Source organism: Oryzias latipes, chromosome 8 (genome assembly GCF_002234675.1).
Source record: "Oryzias latipes chromosome 8, ASM223467v1".
Classification (NCBI taxonomy): domain Eukaryota; kingdom Metazoa; phylum Chordata; class Actinopteri; order Beloniformes; family Adrianichthyidae; genus Oryzias; species Oryzias latipes.
In genome coordinates, this window is record NC_019866.2 from 16,132,185 (window position 1) to 16,150,289 (window position 18,105).

The 18,105-nt window shown below is 39.9% G+C and overlaps 1 protein-coding gene across 2 annotated transcripts in view; it reads left to right on the plus strand.

The window, feature by feature from the left end:
• The window catches only part of LOC101161560 (voltage-dependent T-type calcium channel subunit alpha-1H), a 132,950-nt gene that overhangs the window by 69,621 nt on the left and 45,224 nt on the right, over positions 1-18,105 (plus strand). For both annotated transcript variants that reach the window (XM_011478366.3, XM_011478367.3), the window contains exons 3-12: positions 5,299-5,410; positions 5,960-6,093; positions 8,059-8,156; positions 10,759-10,918; positions 11,077-11,401; positions 12,236-12,328; positions 13,675-13,913; positions 14,711-15,237; positions 15,318-15,496; positions 15,656-15,844. In XM_011478366.3, coding sequence (XP_011476668.1) covers positions 5,299-5,410; positions 5,960-6,093; positions 8,059-8,156; positions 10,759-10,918; positions 11,077-11,401; positions 12,236-12,328; positions 13,675-13,913; positions 14,711-15,237; positions 15,318-15,496; positions 15,656-15,844 — 2,056 coding nt within the window. The remainder of the gene's footprint in view (positions 1-5,298; positions 5,411-5,959; positions 6,094-8,058; positions 8,157-10,758; positions 10,919-11,076; positions 11,402-12,235; positions 12,329-13,674; positions 13,914-14,710; positions 15,238-15,317; positions 15,497-15,655; positions 15,845-18,105) is intronic.

Genomic DNA, 18,105 nt, shown 5'->3' on the forward strand with positions numbered 1-18,105 from the left:
AAATTTACTCAAATAAATCATTTGCATTCAAAGTTAAAAGTGCAATTTCTACTGCTTAAACATTAAGTCTACTTTGAAGAGCCAAAGTGGACTTCATGTATACTCTTTTCTATGTACTACTGCTGTTAATCTTTATCACAAGTGTCAAACCCAAGGCCCAGGGGCCAAATGTGGCCCGCCATGTTATTTTATGTGGCCCACGAGAGCACAAGGCTGTGTGCAGCCTTATTTTGTTAAATGTTACACGTGTAACACATGTTCTTCTTCTTCTCTTTCTAGCTCACTTTTATGGTATTTTTCTTTATTCACTTGGATAATTTGATCCTTCATTAAGGGATTTATGTGGGTTTTTAAAAGCAGACAAAATGTAAAAGGATTTATGCTAGAGTGACAAGCAAACATGTTTTCTATGCAACTGTAATTGTTACTTTAAAAAGATATAATAAATAAAGAATTAGTTGTTTAACATTAAGGAGTAGTTACATTTATTTTTCATTACACTTAGTTACATGTATAAGTTATATCTGGCCCTTTAAGGACAGACGCTATGCTGATGCGGCCCTCGGTAAAAAAAATGAGTTTGACACCCCTGCTATAGGAACAGGACTTCATTGTCGCCTCCTATACTGTATATGTTCCAAATGTTTTCTAAATTATGTACAAATAGTATGTTTTCTATTTTTGACAGAAACTACAAACATTTTTGTGAAGCATAAGACAGTGGATCTTTAAGACTAGCCCAATACCGTTTTTGAAATTGTATTTAGTCAGTTTCATGTTAAGTCCTTGATTGCTTTTCTCGACTGATGAACATCAAAGTCATGCTTTTTACTGAGAAGGACCTGCTTTGCCTCCACCTCTCCACCTTTATCCCCCTTTGTCTTGGTAGGGATAACACGTCAGTGGTCATCTTGACCCCATCTTGACCCCATAGGATAGCACAAGGGTTTAAGCGTGAGTGGTCTAAACCTAGCATAGCAAGTAATGTATGTAAAGAAGTCAAGGATTTTTTTATTTTTATTTTGCTGTAAGAGTTATTTTTAGCATTAAATCTACTGTAAACCTGTTTTTTGTTCCTGTTAAATGTGGCACATTTGTAAGGAAAAGGCATGTGTGAGACGAGCAGCACAGCTAAGCACTCATGAAACATTTTGCCAAATAGCTTGAGTGAGTCTCAGAGCTTTCTACAAGCTGAAGGCAATGTTTTCGTATAACAGGGCATTTTAGAGGTAGGTCAAACATTTGTGTCCTATGGAAGACCACACCCCAAAAAGAATTTTTCCTCACTCTGTCTTCTACATAATTACTGTCAAGGTTAACTGGACAATATAGTCAATGCTTCCCTGTCTAGAAAATGGTGTTGGTAAAGTTAGTGCTGGAACCTAAACATGTGGAGGAATGTCATTTTTGTTCCTTCTTTTATTTTTATTGGAAAGTGCACTTTAATCAATGTTTCAGCAGCTGCTTCAACATAAATACGCCAAAGTTAGCACAGGAGCTAAATTTTATCCGTTGTTCTTTTGTCCTCCTTTGTCATTTTCAGTGGCAAACCCAGATTTTGATTGTCCCGGTTTGATCGTAGAATCAAAGTGAAGCGACGAAGTCCCAAAATATAATGGATGATTGCTGCACCAACAGAGGATCATCTTTGGTGGAGTCAGTGTGATGGTGTGGAGATAGGGGTTCAAAAAAGGAACCGTGTCATCATTGGAGGCGATCTCACTGTAGAGAGACAATGACATGTCTAAGTCTAAATTCTATTCTTCAGAGAAAGCTTTGGAGCTCATACTGGACCGACCGGCTGCTCTGCGCGAATGAACTGTGTCTGTGAGCAGAGCAGCCGGATTTATAGCTTTGTGTTTGCGGACAGGGCGTTGGTGCTTTGTTATGTGTGCGCTCCGGGGGGGAGGCTTCCGACCTGCCGCTCTGGGTTAGCAGCTGCTGGACTCAGGAGAACCGTGTGTCCGAGCAGAGCTTGGACCGCCAGCACACACAGCGGCTTTGGGGCGGTGTGTGTGAGCTTTTCAAAGCAGAAATGCAGCTCAGTCCTTAGAAACCGTTCAAACAATCAACGTGGATTTGTGTTTCCAGTCGTGTCACAACAAAAGTAAAGGCTGATGTTATTCCCACATATCTACGTGCAGCCAAGATGCAGATTGCAGCATTTCCCGCATGGATCATATGTTCATCAAACAAGGCTAATGTTGTTAGTGCGTGTTAGCCCACTCCTAACCCTGGCTTCTTCCAGATCCGTTCTGCCACAAAGAAGCAAGGACCACACAGAATTAAAAATAAAATGATGAGCGAACAGGCGCTTCAAAATATAACATTTAGAAGATCGTCTCGTATATTACCGAGCTGCTGCATAAATGTATGCGGCAGCTCACTTTGTTTACAGTGGGACTCATTTCCTCTTCCGGTATTTTTAACCCTACTGCGCATGCCCAAATGATTTATTCCGACCAAAAGTGAGACCCATGTGAACGTTTGTTATATTCGGAAAGGTTTTTCTGGGCCCATTTACACAGCTGGATTTTAATCCGACCATTGATCCTATCAAGATATTTTGCACATGTAACTGCGGCTAGTGAAAGCTGATTTCACTGTGCTGACCTGTGAAGGGATATGCTGAAAAATGAACAACATACTTTACTACAAGTGTTCATAGAAATTTAGCACCCATTTAAAAGATAAACTGACTTCCAGATTTAAGCCAAGAAACAACAAACCTCCAATCACAATATGCAACGATTAGTGTACAAGTTCTTCTTTTAATATAAACTCAAATTCTACCATCTTCAACATCGTCACCCACCTGCACCCAAACCTCTGTTTGTAAGAATCGGACAGCTCTGCTGTTTGAGTTCATTGTATAAGAAATTCTCACTGCTTAAATAAAGGAATGGTGTAGAGAGGAGTTTTAATGCTTCTTTTATTGTCCCCTTCAGCTTTTAGAACATTAGACTCCAATTTATGAAAGGGAAGAGATCCTTTTCATTTCTTCAGCCTAGATCGAAGTATGCTTTTTGACTACTACTTGGACCCACTGTGATTCCTATAATTAAACAACAGAAATAAAAGTATAATGAATAGACAGCTTGACCATGGCACATGTGAAATAAACAACATTAAAACCAATCATTAAAATTTATACTATATTTATTTAATCTTCCTGGCCAAGTGTGGTTAAAAACTGATCTGCCTTCCTATAACGTTGTCCGAGTAATTCTTTTGGAAGATTTTTTTTTATTTTCAGTCTGAGTCTTTACTTATAGCTTTCAAAAAATAAATTAATTAATTAAAAACAGACAAGTGAGAGACAAAAAGAAATCAGATGTGTGAAACGGGAACAAACAACAGCTGCGTTTACATGGACAAAGCTAATCGGAAAGAACGCCTGATCGGAAGAAAAATGCTTCATGTAAACACGCCTTCACGTGGATTTGTATTTCCAGTCGTGTCCCGACAAAATAAAGGCTGATGTTATTCCCACATATTCACGTGCAGCCAAGATGCAGATTGCAGCGTTTCCAGCATGGATTTTATGTTCATCAAACAAGGATTGAAAATCAAATGATGAGCGAACAGGCGCTTCATAATATTCATAACAGTAATAAAAGCACATTTAGAAGATCATCTCGTATATTACCGAGCTGCTGCATGAATGTATATGGCAGCTCACTTTGTTTACAGTGGGACTCATTTCCTCTTCCGGTATTTTTAACCCTACTGCGCATGCCCAAATGATTTATTCCGACCGAAAGTGTGACCATGTGAACGTTTGTTTTAATCGGAAAACGTTTTTCTGGGACCATGTGCACGGCTGGATTTTAATACGACCATTGATCCGATCAAGATTTTTTGCGCATGTAACCGCGGCTAATGACTCAAGTGAACGGAAGAGAACATGAGATCAGGAAAGAAGTGACAGTTTCTGACACATCTTCACAAAAACTACAGATTATTCAACCAACAAGCTTATTTAAACTCTTTAAAAGGTGACTGCCACTCATTCTTGCTGATAACCTCCCCATAAAGTCAATAGTGCATTTATTTCATGGTATCCAATAACCTATCAGATGTTAACGTGAGATTCTGCAAAAAGGTCTTGAATTGATCCTTAAATATGGAAACTTTCTGTGGTAATCTATTTCCAGAGTAACAAGATCATGGATATTTTTTTATTTTGCTTGATTTTGAGATAACAGATGTAAATTATGATATAAAATCCTGCAGTTTAGAAATTTTCATTGTGGTCGCTCAAACCGAGCGTCAGTTTGTTTCTTGGACGAGTCTGGTTTAAAACCAACTACACCGACTGTGACCTTAACTTAGTGAATAGTGAATGCACACAAACACTTCAGGAAACCAATTAAAGAAACGGAAATTTAAAGTACTGTATGTTCCACACTGTAGGTCAGATTGTAAGGTACAGCGTCAGTGAACGGTCTGTTTTCAAACTTATGTCATATACAAGGCGCACCGAACTATAGGGCGCACTAAGTGAGACAAAAGAGCTTGAGATAAACTCATACATCAGCCAGATTTTATTGACTGTGTTCTCTGTAACTCTAAAACTTGATTGTAACACGTTAACCATGTATTTGCAATACCTGTATTTCTCAACCTGTTTACAACACGAAGAAAAAACACTGAGACTGCCAAAATAAATATTACTGTGACTACGCCAACAACAAACCTAATGTTAGTCACACATAAAAAAGATGAAAAAAAAGAAAAACACAGTCTGACAACGCTACACGTTAGCTACATTTGCAAATTCCCAGTAACACCAAAACTTGTTTGCAACTCATTAAAAAAGTGACATTTTGATAGAGCACATTTAGCTTCCAAAACCGTTTCGACCATAAGTAGAAATAATCTGGATAATAAGTCACACTGCCGTTTTTTGAAATACATTAAAACTTTTAAAAGCTCCTTATAGGGCAGAAACTACGTAGCATAAATTACACACCAAAAAAAGTTACTAAAGGTTGTTAGTGTGTTATAGAAAAAGAACCATCAGGATTACCGTTTTGTTCTCCATGATTTGTGCTGGTTTTAAACACAAGCATCCCTCAAAAATGTCGTTTTTGTAACTGTGACTTCTCCAGATGGTTCAGTCTGCTCTTTGTGAAACTTAAGTAAATCTTTGGCCCAATGTGACAGCTCAATGTCCTTCCATCCTGGCCACTCATGTCCCTTTGGTGTTCCTTTTAAGCCAAACCCATTTGTTGCAGATCAAGTTTTGATTTGAATCAAGGTCACATGTGTTTCGACCTTAACTCCTTCCTCCACGTGGTTTGAGTACATATCCATGATGGTGATCCTGCTTAACTGTGTGACTCTGGGGATGTTTCAACCCTGTGAGGACGTCGACTGCCTGTCGGAGAGGTGCAAAGTGCTGCAGGTGAGTCTGACACTCCTGTCAGCTCTATTTTTCCAGAACGTTCTAAATGGGACGTATTGCACCTTTGTGCATTGCTCAACACATAACCTTTACCTTTATGCACCAACAGTTGCAGTACTGCCATGGGGAGGCTGCTTTCTGGTTTTGTCCAATCATTTTTTGACGTCCTCTCATTTTTGTTGAATTCATTTCTCTGAGTACTCATAAAGAACTGATGATATAAAATGTAATTTACTGTCCTGTCACTCTCCTGTATTTCAACCAGCTCTCACTGCAGTGCCAGTGCCATGTTGATTCTTAACGCAGTGAGATGTCCTCATTATACGAAAGAAAAACAGACACTGATTTTGATTTAGGAGATGTATAATTAATTGAAACATAACCCTGCTGGGTTAAAACTAGCTCATGCTAACCAGATTTCTTTTCCTCCCAACTTCTTGAGTGCCTTTTGCAGTTTCCTGTAAATGTATCTTCTTTTTGTGGACTGTTTTCTGAACTCTGTTCTTGTCGTGTTTTTCTTTTCCTTATTTCTTTTTTGAATGCAAACAGGTGTTGGACGACTGCATCTTTGCTTTCTTCGCTGTGGAAATGGTAATCAAGATGATGGCCTTTGGGGTTTTTGGCTCCAAATGTTACCTGGCCGACAGGTGGAACCAGCTCGACTTTGTGATCGTAATGGCAGGGTAGGTCTTCTTTTTTTTTTAGATTCTTCTTTTTTTTTAAGTCAAAAAATTCTCAACGTTTTTGGTTACAATTAAAAAAAATCTTATTAGTGATAAAATGTACAATGTCACTTTCACAATAAAAGCATATGGAGAACACAAACCTGAAATTAGGTTTCGGATAAAATCTTTCAAATTCAAGCAGCCATAAACAATTTATATAAATGAATTGTTTGAAAAATTAACGTGATGACAATTTGCAAGAAATAATTTCTAAAAATGTGTATGTATCAAATTTCGAGCATTTGAGAGTTTAATATTTTGGAGGCAGTTCCTTTATTTTGTTTGGTTTGTTCTATTTCCATCCATCTTCTTCCGCTCCTATGGGACTGGGTCGCGGGGCAGCAGTCTAAGCAAAAATGCCTAGACTTCCCTCTCCCTGCCACTTCCTCAAGCTCCTCTGGGGGGACAGCAAAGCTTTTCCAGGCCAACCAAGAGACGTTGTCTCTCCAGCGAATCCTGGGTCTTCCCTGGGGCCTCCGCCCAGTGGGACATGCCCGTAACACCTCCCCAGGGAGGTGTCGAGGAGGCATTTGAACCAGAAGGCCGAGCAACCTTAACTGGCCCCACTTGAAGTGAAGGAGTAGTGGCTCTACTCTGAGCTCTCTGCAGGTGACCGAGCTTCTCCCCCTTTCTCTAAGGGAGCGCCCAGCCACCCTACGGAGGAAGCACATTTCAGCCGTTTGTATTCTGGACTATATTCTTTCGGTCATGACCCAAAGGTCATGACAATACTGGAATGAAGATCGACAGGTAAATTGAGAGCTTTGTTATTCAGCTCTGCTCTCATTTAACCACAACGGTCCGGTACAGCGACCGTACCACACTCGTGAACAAGATCCCAAGATAACCCCTCCACTTGGGGCAGGAGCATTCCACCCACCCAGACATGGCAAACTACCTTTCTTCAGTCCAGAACCATGGCCTCAGACTCAGCGGTGCTGACCTTCATACAAGCCGATCCAAACCAGACACCCCTTTGGCCCCTGGCTGCGCATAGAGATTCTGTCTATGAACAGAACTGGCCGGTGATAAAGAGCAGCCCTGCCAGAGTCGAACATGCACCAGGAAAAGGTCAGACTTAGTGCCTGCTATCCGAACCAAGCTTTTGCTCAGGTCATACAGCGATTGAACACCTTCTCCAAATCCACAAAACACAAATATCCCCAGGTAAAATCAACAGCTCCCCAGCTGCACTGATAATGGTGCCTGCAGAAAACTACTTTTACCTCCTGAGGTGCCAGACAGGTTGCCAGAATCTCTTCGAGGCCAGCCGATAGTCCTTCTCCATGCCTCACCGAACTCCTCCCAGGAGCAAGTTTTTGCCTCTGCAACAGTCTGAGCCGCAGCTCGCTTAGACTGTTGGTACCTGTCAGCTGCCCACAAGCTTGGTAGGAGTCCTTCTTCAGCTTGACGGCATCCCTTACCTCCGGGTCCACCACCGGTTTCGGGGGTTTCCGCTGGGACAGGCACCATAGTCCTTGCGACCACAGCAGAGACAATAGAGATGGAAAACATGGTCCACTCTAACTGAAAAGCCTCCCTTGGTACCCGTTTGAAGCTCTCCCGGATGTGGGAGTTAAAGACTTCCCTTAAGTCCCTTCCCGTAGTACTCAGGCAGATGTTCCCAACAGACCTTCACAGCACGTTTAGGTCTGCCATGTCTTTCCGGCTTTCTTCCCCGCCACCAAATCCAGCTCATCACTAGGGAATGATCGCTGGACAGCTCTGCCCCTCTGTTTACTCGAGTGTCCATCACACAAGGCTTAAGGTGGCCTAAAACAACTACAAGGTCGATCATCGATCTGATCTCCTGCCTAGGGTGCCTTGATGTTTAGTGTGTTTTCACAATTTTGTTATTTAGTGCAATCAAAAGTTTCATGAAATGCAAAAAATCAGTTTCATCCCACCTCTCTACACTTTCAGGATGTTGGAATATTCTTTGGATGGCCAAAATGCAAGTCTGTCAGCCATCCGTACAGTCCGAGTGCTCAGACCACTGCGGGCCATCAACAGAGTACCAAGTAAGTCCAGTCATCACTTTAGCTTATTAGAGTCAATCGGGATTACTTTAAATCATTCTGGAATGAGTCTTGTCAGGTTTTTCATCCAGGATTATTGTGGTTCTATGTAATGATTTCCTTTGGTTACTATGCTTTAGACAATAAAATGATTTATTAAGAATCAATCATCTCTCTGCTGTATGGTAAGTTAAGGAAAAATCTTTTTTAGTTTAACCTCACAAAGATTGTACAAATAATTGCTGTGGACTTACGTAATGTTCATAAAATCTTTGTGATAGAAGTGCACACAAATTCCCAAATAAAGACTTTGACTGGACAGCGGTGTCATAACAATTTACCAGATTATTAACTGGCATGCATTAGGCAAGCAGCCAAATTGTATTGTTCAGATGCAGACTGCAAGAGCAGCAGCTGTTTGGTTTAGACACATTTTAGTGACACGGGTTCAAATATCACTGTGTCCATTGAAGATGTTTAATCCAAACACTTTACTTATGAAAACTATTTTTGTTCAGCTGTTAGTTTTTGGTATAAGGGTCTTGGTGTGTGTTCACTGTCCATCATCAGGACAGACAAGTCATACCAAAATGACAAAATCAAATATTTTGATGAAACGAGAATCAACCTGAATGAGGAGGATTTGGGTTGAAAAAAAAGGCAATGAAGGTCAAAGAACAGCAGAGTGCAATGGCATGTATAAAACAAAACAAAATGGATTCACACACTGCAAGAAACAAAATGCTTCCTTGTTTATACCACAATTTATTGCATACAACAACAACAAAAATTAGTTAAAGGGCCTACATCATGCAAAGGCATGAACTTTTGAGTGTATTATAATTGTAATGACTCACTTTGAAAAACCCCAAAGTGGTAATTCTGAGCACTAGCCCCTCCCAATCCTCGAAAACGAGTGGGTTCTCACATTGTGTCGTAGATAGCTGAGGAACAGCTCCTTCCAGGAAGAGTGTGCTGCTAGCACCGCCCCCACGCTAACACACACACTTTATCCACAGAGCTAGCGCTGATCGGCCAAACAATTTTTTTTATGCACAACATGCAAATCCATCTCCGCAAGAGTGCAGATGTTGTTAATTTTTGTGGGGATAATGCAGACACACTGCTGAGGCCGTCTCTATGTTGACATCGTGAAATGGGCAGCATCCACAAGGAGCGACAGCTGATGGCTCAGAGATCGAGTCGTCTTACTTCTGGGTAGGAAACCTATGAAAACTGTTTCTTAAAAAACGTCATACTATAGTGTGCCAAAGTTGACATATTATTATATACAGTATATATATGGATGTAGTTTGCTATGACAGGCTTAAAAAAAGTATGGTATTGGCCCTTTAAGGATGTAGAAACAGTGTGTGTTGGAATGCTAAGAAATGACATCCTCTAAGAGACTAACTGATATTCTATTTAAAAGTAGTTTTTGTAAAATTCCTGTATTGATCCAGCATTATAATGGGTCGTATCCCAGGTTTTCTTCTGCTGTTTACATAGCTTGGAACTCAATTATTACTATTTGGATGACCTTACCATTAGAACTAGACTGAGTGATCCCTCCCCCCTTGTGTTCCAAACAGGAAGTACCTGCTGACTCCAAGAAGCCAAAATCCTGTAGACCTCTATTGAGAAATAAACAGCTGTTACTCAGTCATTCTATTTGTCAGAATAAACTTTCTTGCTCTGATACCTTTTTTTTAACATGTTTTTGCAAATTCATTATTTTTGCATGATATATTTTCCTTAGTTTAAGTTATTGAAGACATAAACTGACCAATCAGATGCTTCTATATAAGTACAGTCCTGAATTGACTTTATTTTGTTGGAGCCGGAAGCGAACCATTTTTCAAATGGTAAAATCAGACTCACTTGGACCAGTTCTCACAGTTAATGGTCCTTACTCAGACTGGGTGAGTAGAGTAGTGCCGTCACTGCAGAGGATTTGAAAGCTGTGCATTAACTATAAATAAATATCTCAATAAACCCTGCAAAGTCACAGAGAGTAGTTCTGTAATTCTATTTGTTGAGAGGAAGATTTTTGAATTAAGATATTACTTTTAATTGGCAGGATGCTAAATCCAAATTAGATTCCATGTCCTAAAGAAAGTTCTGTTTTTGAATATTCATTAGTACTTGTTGGCGTTTGATATAAATGTAGTCAGATTGCAATTCAGAAAGCGTAAAGGTGTTGCAATGTATATGGGATGAATGTGACAAGGCTGTGATGTAAGGAAAAAGGTAGAGCCAAAAGGTTAAAGGATGACATTGATTCATCCCCGGGCAGAGGGAAGGATCTCCACCTCTGCTGACGCTGACCCTTTCTGACATCTGGAAAAAGGATGCTGAATGCACAAGCTTACATAACCGAGGTTAATGTCTAAGGGGTGAAATCATGTCAAACTGTCACCATCGGTGACATCAGTCATCACTTCTGGTTATATTCCTGTGGGAATGTAACTGGAGTTCCTAAACTTATGAGATCAGTGGGGTTTGTTAGGGTGTTTAAAAGCCAGAGGCCTGGCTGCTGAGCCACACTTGTTTAAGCGGGTCATTAATGTGTTCTGGTTTTTGCTGTTTGTGTCCCTCTGTGTAGGCATGAGGATCTTGGTGACACTGCTCTTGGACACTCTGCCCATGCTGGGAAATGTTCTTTTTCTCTGCTTCTTTGTATTTTTCATCTTTGGCATTGTGGGAGTCCAACTATGGGCAGGCCTGCTACGCAACCGCTGCTTTCTGGGAGAGGACACAAAAGTGTAAGCCATCCAGTTGGTTGTCTATATCCATGTTATCAGTAATACTTTTCTTTTATAAAGCTTCCCACTCCATCAGAAGGCTAAATGACAAAATGAAGATTATCTTTTAGAATTTGGTAATGATGCAATTAACAGATACTATATTTTTGTCTCGACAGATTGTACAACCAGTCTCTAAAACCTTACTACGTGGATGAGGAGGGGGAGGACAACCCGTTTATCTGTTCAACACCACGCGAAAACGGAATGCTGCATTGCTATGACGTGCCGCCCTCCACTGAGGACGGAGTGGAGTGCTCATTGACCGCTTCCCAGCAAAGCTCTGTGCTGATTGGCTCCTTTGATTCTGTGGCCGGGGCCAGTGTTAACGGATGTGTGAACTGGAACCAGTACTACAATGTTTGCCATGCTGGAGAGTTCAATCCCCATAAGGGGGCTGTTAACTTTGACAACATAGGCTATGCTTCCATAGCTATCTTCCAGGTGAGACAAGTGATGAGACAATAAGTATTATTTTATCATAAACGCAGTTTCCTATTTATTCAAATATAATAACATAAACTTCATATAAACATAAATTTTACTTTGTTTTTACCGGTGAAATTAGACAAATTTTTTCATTTTATTGTCAGAAATGTTAGAATGATGACGAAAACTAAGATGGTTTATAAAAAAACTTTTTTTTGACAAAAATTGTTCTAACACAATACATTGTGGTGTATGTTCACTAATCTATTTAGCACCAATGCACACTGGTTTTCCTCAGACTTCTGAGAAATTTCTAGGACACTCGATTTTGGAATTGTAGAGTCGTATAGCCCTGTAAAATGGTAAACGCACTAAATTGCATTGTGTAGTGAGCAGGGAAAGAATTTCCCCACTGGCTTTCCAGACTAAAATCACCCATTTCCTCTTAAAGTTAATGAAATATTCGATAGGGCGCCCCTGCTGTGTCAACGTGTTGCTTCGGTGACAATACCATGCACTCTCTGCAATGGGGGGGGGCTTGCAACTGTAGAGGATGTGAACAAGTACAGAGGAAAAGCAGGTTTAGAGGCAGAAGAGGGGCTTAGATTCACCACCTACTGGATTGTTTGAAAAATGAAAGAGAAAAAAAGTAGAAAACAAAACTGCGTCAAAGTAAATTTGTTTCCAACATCTCACTCATCCAACTTAAATCGCTGGTCTTCCGTCTGTGTGTCCATCAACACACAGTTAAAACAAATGTTTTTGGGTTTGTGTTCACTTTTTTATGACTGTAACAGTTTATGCTTCCACAGTAAACATTCCTCTTTTTTTCTTTTTTGTCATATCTAGGTCATCACACTTGAAGGCTGGGTGGACATTATGTACTTTGTCATGGATGCTCACTCTTTCTACAATTTTATATATTTTATACTGCTCATTATTGTAAGTACCACCTCTAAACCTGTTGAATTACCACATATCTATTAAAAATCATTTTCAAAAAATTTTTTGGGACTAATAAAATGTCAATTTTCTATAGAGATATAAATAGTCTGTAAATTTTGTGGATTGTGATCAGATTAAAATTAATATAACTGTGTCAGAGAGCTATCATAGGGGAGAGGACCTGGCTGCAGACATCAACGCCCAGAACTGGAAGTCCTTTTCCGGAGCCAAAATTATTCTCGTATTGCTCGACAGAAACAATTTTAACTGGCGACCCTAACAGTTATTCCTGTTTTAAGATTTGATTAAAGTTTTTCTACAATTCTAAACACTTTTGGGATATGGTTAGGGTAATTTTTATAATTTCCGCATCTGGCCAATCATGTCAGACGCCATGTCAAGGTCTCACTATAGGGGGAAAAATAACTGCAACTATGGTTGTTATGATCTACAGTGTTCCTTGTTTTCTGGCGATCCTTGCCCTAAAGTGAAAAAAAAGTTGAGCATAGGTTAACTCTTAAAACTGGAGTTGTTGGCAACAACACCTTAATAACACACAGCGTGTGTTGACATAGCGTAACTCTTTGACCGTTTCCATGGTCACCGTGAATTAGCTGATTCAGACGTGGAGAAAAAAAACGCTTTTCTTTTTGAATACTTATGTCACTGTCTTAAAGTATGACATAACGGGGCAATGCTGGTTTTCTCCGCGACAGAATCAGTTGGAATTGTGTCAATTGTGTAAACAGTTAAGGAGTTACGGTAGTCGAAAGAATGTAAACGCTCCAGTGTAACAAGGTTAAACCTTTGGCAAAGAAAGTGTAACAAGTTGTTTTAAGGCCAGGTTAGTTGCGCTAGAGTTTGGATTAACATGGCCTGTGGCTGTTGAACCATCTTTTTTTGTATAAATGAGATTTTGTTTTGACTGGTTTTAGGGAAATGAACTGAGAAGATCTTTCACGCTGAGCTCCCTGCCCCCTTGCTGTTTGATGTAGAAGGCTTGTTTTGCACTGAAATAGAGAAAAATGGAAATGGTTAGAGGCAAAATGAGGAATGTGAGTGTAGAGAGTTTTGTTAAGAAGAAACTCAGAAGGGATTTACAAAAGAAAATGACTTAAAAGAGTCATTGAATGAGGAAAATTAAAAGTCACTTATAGATTATTTAGATTAGTGCAAGTGATTAAAAACCATTTTCTTCTACTTTTTTTTGTTTTTAATATTTGAGTATAACTTGACAGTTGAAATTTTTCAGTGCCCTACTCAATTGATTTATTTTTTTCTTTTGAAAATGTGTATTTTTGCAGTTAGTTCTTTATCAGTTACTCTGTGTCTTTCCCAACCAGGTGGGATCTTTCTTTATGATCAACTTGTGCCTCGTGGTCATCGCCACCCAGTTCTCTGAAACGAAGCAGAGGGAGAACGCCCTGATGAGGGAGCAGCGTGCGCGCTACATGTCAAGCGACTCCACATTTTCCAGCTACACTGAACCTGGCTCATGCTATGAGGAAATACTGCGTTACATTAGTCACCTTTATCGCAAGCTAAGGCGCAGGTTGCAGAGGATATACTATCGGTGGCACAGGTACTTCAACAAAATGACTGTTTCATTTGTCTCCATTATGCTATGTACATATCGGATATGTGATGCGCATTGAAGAACGTGCTGACCATGGTTTCTTGAATCTGCTTTTAACATACCCGATACTCACAATTGAAAGAGGCTCGGACCGAAATGTTGAAGCGGTGCAAATCGTGTGACTCTTGCTCCAGGTTTTTTTTCTTCAAAGCTCCTTTACGTTATGTGATAGACTTGGTGTCGTATGATTCCAACGGGGCACAAACTGCAATTTTTATTAATTTTTCCTCCATAATCACTTTTCAAATGGTTGGCACTTCCATGAATTGAAGAGGACTCTACCCACACATCACTTCTAAATTCAAGTCCCTGATTGGTCAAAGGTCAACTGGTTTCACTTTCAACGCACGTTCAATGGCTGTGCGTTTTGTACGTAGTGCCCGATAACTGACTTAAAACTTGCTTAGCGATGTATGAACATGAGAATTTTGAACGTGGACGCCCGAAATGTGTTTACATAACTTTTGATTGGAAGTGGTCACTTAAACGCGCTTTGCTAAGCCTGGTGTGAACATAGTGTTGCACCTTAGCGTTTGGTGGACTTTTTGATATTTCGCAAATGCCTTGACAAGACACATAGCTGTGTCTTATTTAATTTCTCAGCAGGATACAACATTTAAATGAATTTGGTAGTTGTCTGGAAAAATATCATCGGAACGTGGCACAATCGTAGACAAATACAAAAAAACATAAAAGTGACTTCTGCTTCTTTTTGTTTTAAACTGTTTGTCTCTTTTTAACAGTAAGCGACGTAAAAAACTGAACCCTAATGGAAGTGGAGATGGCAGTAACAGCAGTGGGAATGGACACGGTCAAGGTTCCAAGAGGGTTTCTAGTGGCCCGGGAGCCGCTTTCTGGCTGCGGCCGATCCATAACCTCATGCAACAACACCGGCAGGAGCACTGCCACCTCAGCAACGGTGGCCAGCACCATGTGCAAACTGTTGAGCATATGGATGGAGAAGAAGGCATCCGAGGAGTGGAAGAGCTGGAGATGAAATCGCTTCCTGTCCGGATAGGATGTACAAATGAAAATAGTGGCGATAGCCCGGCTGGTATAACTCGTGGCTCAGGATCGCTGCTTGGACATCTCAACGGGGGTATGAACTATCCAACCATACTGCCGTCTTTTGTGTGCAGCTGCAGCAGCGAGTCAACACAGACCTACTCCAACCAATGCAGACCTACTCCAGAGCAACATTTAGCTAACTTGACGCTATCTCAACACAATGATATATTAAACAGGCTCCATCAGCTCCTGGGACAACGCAGTAAGAGAACCAAACAATGCTTTGAAGCAGAATTCTTTCAGCACATTTTTAATCATCTCCCATTATTAATCTCCCTTCAGATAGCCACAGTCTGTTACAGATGGCCACCATGTTGCCCACCTCTCAGCTTATCGAGTTGCTCCAGTGCCCTCTGTGTGTCCAAAGCCTTAAAACCTTGGAACAGGAACTACGGGACCTGGAGAAAGGAAACGGAGAGCTGGACCGCCTGCTAAATTTCCGCCATCTGAGGAAGGAGCTGGTAGGTGACGAACCCTGTTACATTAAAACGTTAAAACTCTGGACCTAAATCAAGTCAGAGAAAATACACGTCGGTTATATTTAATTTATTACATTTATTTTCCTTTTTTAATGCAAAACAATCATAAATTTGAACGTGTCCTTATAATTTCATTCCCAGGAGAGCGATAAACGAAGAGTCAGAGATAGGTTTCGACGGTCTAAGTTCGTGTTCAGTAAAGCTGGTCACGCCTGGAAAAATTTCCGGGAAACCCTGAGGACGATTGTGGAAAGTAAATATTTTAACCAAGCCATCATGACTGCCATCCTGATCAACACTTTCAGCATGGGCATAGAATACCACGAGCAGGTAAGACAGAGGAGAAGTTTTATTTCACTGCCTGAAGTGACTCATTTTGTATACTTTTTATTTTGAGAACTCAGGAGGTTTGATGGAAAAGAAAACTGGATCTGGTTTTAGGGAGTCACTTTCTTGTACCATCAAGCCTGTTACTCTACTTGTACACATCAAATAGATTTACCATGATGCTATGCACAAAGCAGTGGATGTAGATGTCAAAAAAGGAATGTTGGTGCTTCCTGTTGAGGCACTGAGAGCCGTTATCTGCAGTATAAAACCTGGACACGGGATTATTTAAACCCAAATTTACTTTGCAGTTGCAGTGCAAACCCTGAGAAGGTAAAAAAAAATAATCTATTTTGACGACCCAATCCATATCATAGCAGAACTTTGATATTTAGATCTGTATTAGTCAGCAGGTATCCTATAACTCAGCATAAACAGGATTAGTCCAGCACACTGTGTTTACACAAAAAAAGCAACTTCTGCTTCAGCTTTTTTTGCTCTGTCTGATCTGAATTTAGCAGAAGAAAATTAGAAGTTTCTCCAGGTCTTTAAATCTTGTAAATTAGAAAATATTCCGTGGTTCAATAGACAGACACATATAGCTGAATATCATCTGCATAACTGAGATTTTTCAGATCTTTTTCCTTTATTTTTGTCCTGTTTTACAGTTTTACAGTTTTTAGTGCATATAAACAAGGGTGGTGGTGGTGGCAATGGGGGGGGGGGGGGGTCTGACTGGTGCTGCTGACTAGGGCCTTATCAGACTTTTGTAAATGCTAATTATTGGTTTACAGATCCAATGAAGTCTGACAAGAGGAAGAAAATATTATTTAGTGAAGTTCAAATGAGTTTATGATTTATGTGAGTGTGAAAACACTTTTCTGGAGCTGTCAGTGGAAGGACAGAGGATGTCTGAAATCCAGAAGTGAATTTTCCTCCATAGACATTTTCTCTGTCTCGCAATCATGAAGATTTTTTTCAGTGGCACTGTGGTCAGTGTCCTGTGTGGCTATAGACCATTGTCAGTCCTCTGTGTTGTCTTGTACAGAATCCATTCAGTTTGCCAAATCTACACACTGTACTTTCTGGATTAAAAGTTGCACCGGAATATAAATCGCAGGAGCAAAAAAAAAAAAAAAATGCATTTTACAGAATTAAAAAACCCACATACAGTGAAAGCTCAGCGTAATGCTGCGTTCACACTGACCAGGATTTATCCGTCAACTTCACATCCCTAACCATAACCCTAACCTTCTTTTTCGACATGCATCTAATTTGCCACTGCCACTTTTGACGCATGTCAAAATCAAAGCTAAATTCAATGCTAAATGCTTGTCCACAAATGTGTTCATAAACATGGAAGTATTACAACTCATTCCTTTAATAATGTACAGAATACACAGATGGAGTAGAGATAAAGTTTATTTTAAAGAGCTCTACAAAAGCATCGGTAAACAAATCTCCATGTCTTGGATCATGAGATTATTATTTATATTTTATTTATAAGGCAAGCTTTTCAAAAAAGCATGAGCTGCGTCTGAATTATGGGGCTTTCAGCGGTATTTCTGTGTCTCTCTGACCCAGGTTGATGGCTTTCTGTCCCGCATAAGTCCAAGCAAGTAAAACATATCAGAAGGTTCAGGAGGAGAACGATCAGATTATCCTCCATGTTGATTTTGGATGGCGCTTTTTCTTCCTCGTCGCTGCCACTAGCAAATACTGATACACACATCTACAGTGCCCTACTTGTACTCCTAAAAATACAGTAAATCTTGGATCCCAAGCAGATCTTTGTTTTCATTCCGTAATACTGGACTGAATTTTCTATGTGGGTTACAACTTTGACAGTTTAAGAGAGAAAAGTGTGAAAATGTTCATGTCTGTCTGAGAAAAGTGCATAAAGTGTGAAGTGAGGAACTTTTATTATCTATTAATCCTACTTCACTGATTTCACCTATCGCGTGTTAATTTTTAGAGCATAACCCCGGCGATAAAGGAGAGACCACTGTCCTCCAACAACATTTTTCTATTGCATTCTACTTTTACCTACAATTATGTGTTTCCGAAGGCAAATGAAATTAATTTTTAAGTTTCGACTTGCTAAATTACGACAGTTTACAAAAAAAAAATTCTTTTTAATTACGACTTCTAAGTCGTAAATTTACGAGAAAGAAAGTCATAACTTTTAAATTACGAGATTTTTACGACTCAAAAATCTCATAAATCTACGAGAAAAAAGTCATAGATTAACGAGGAAAAACAAC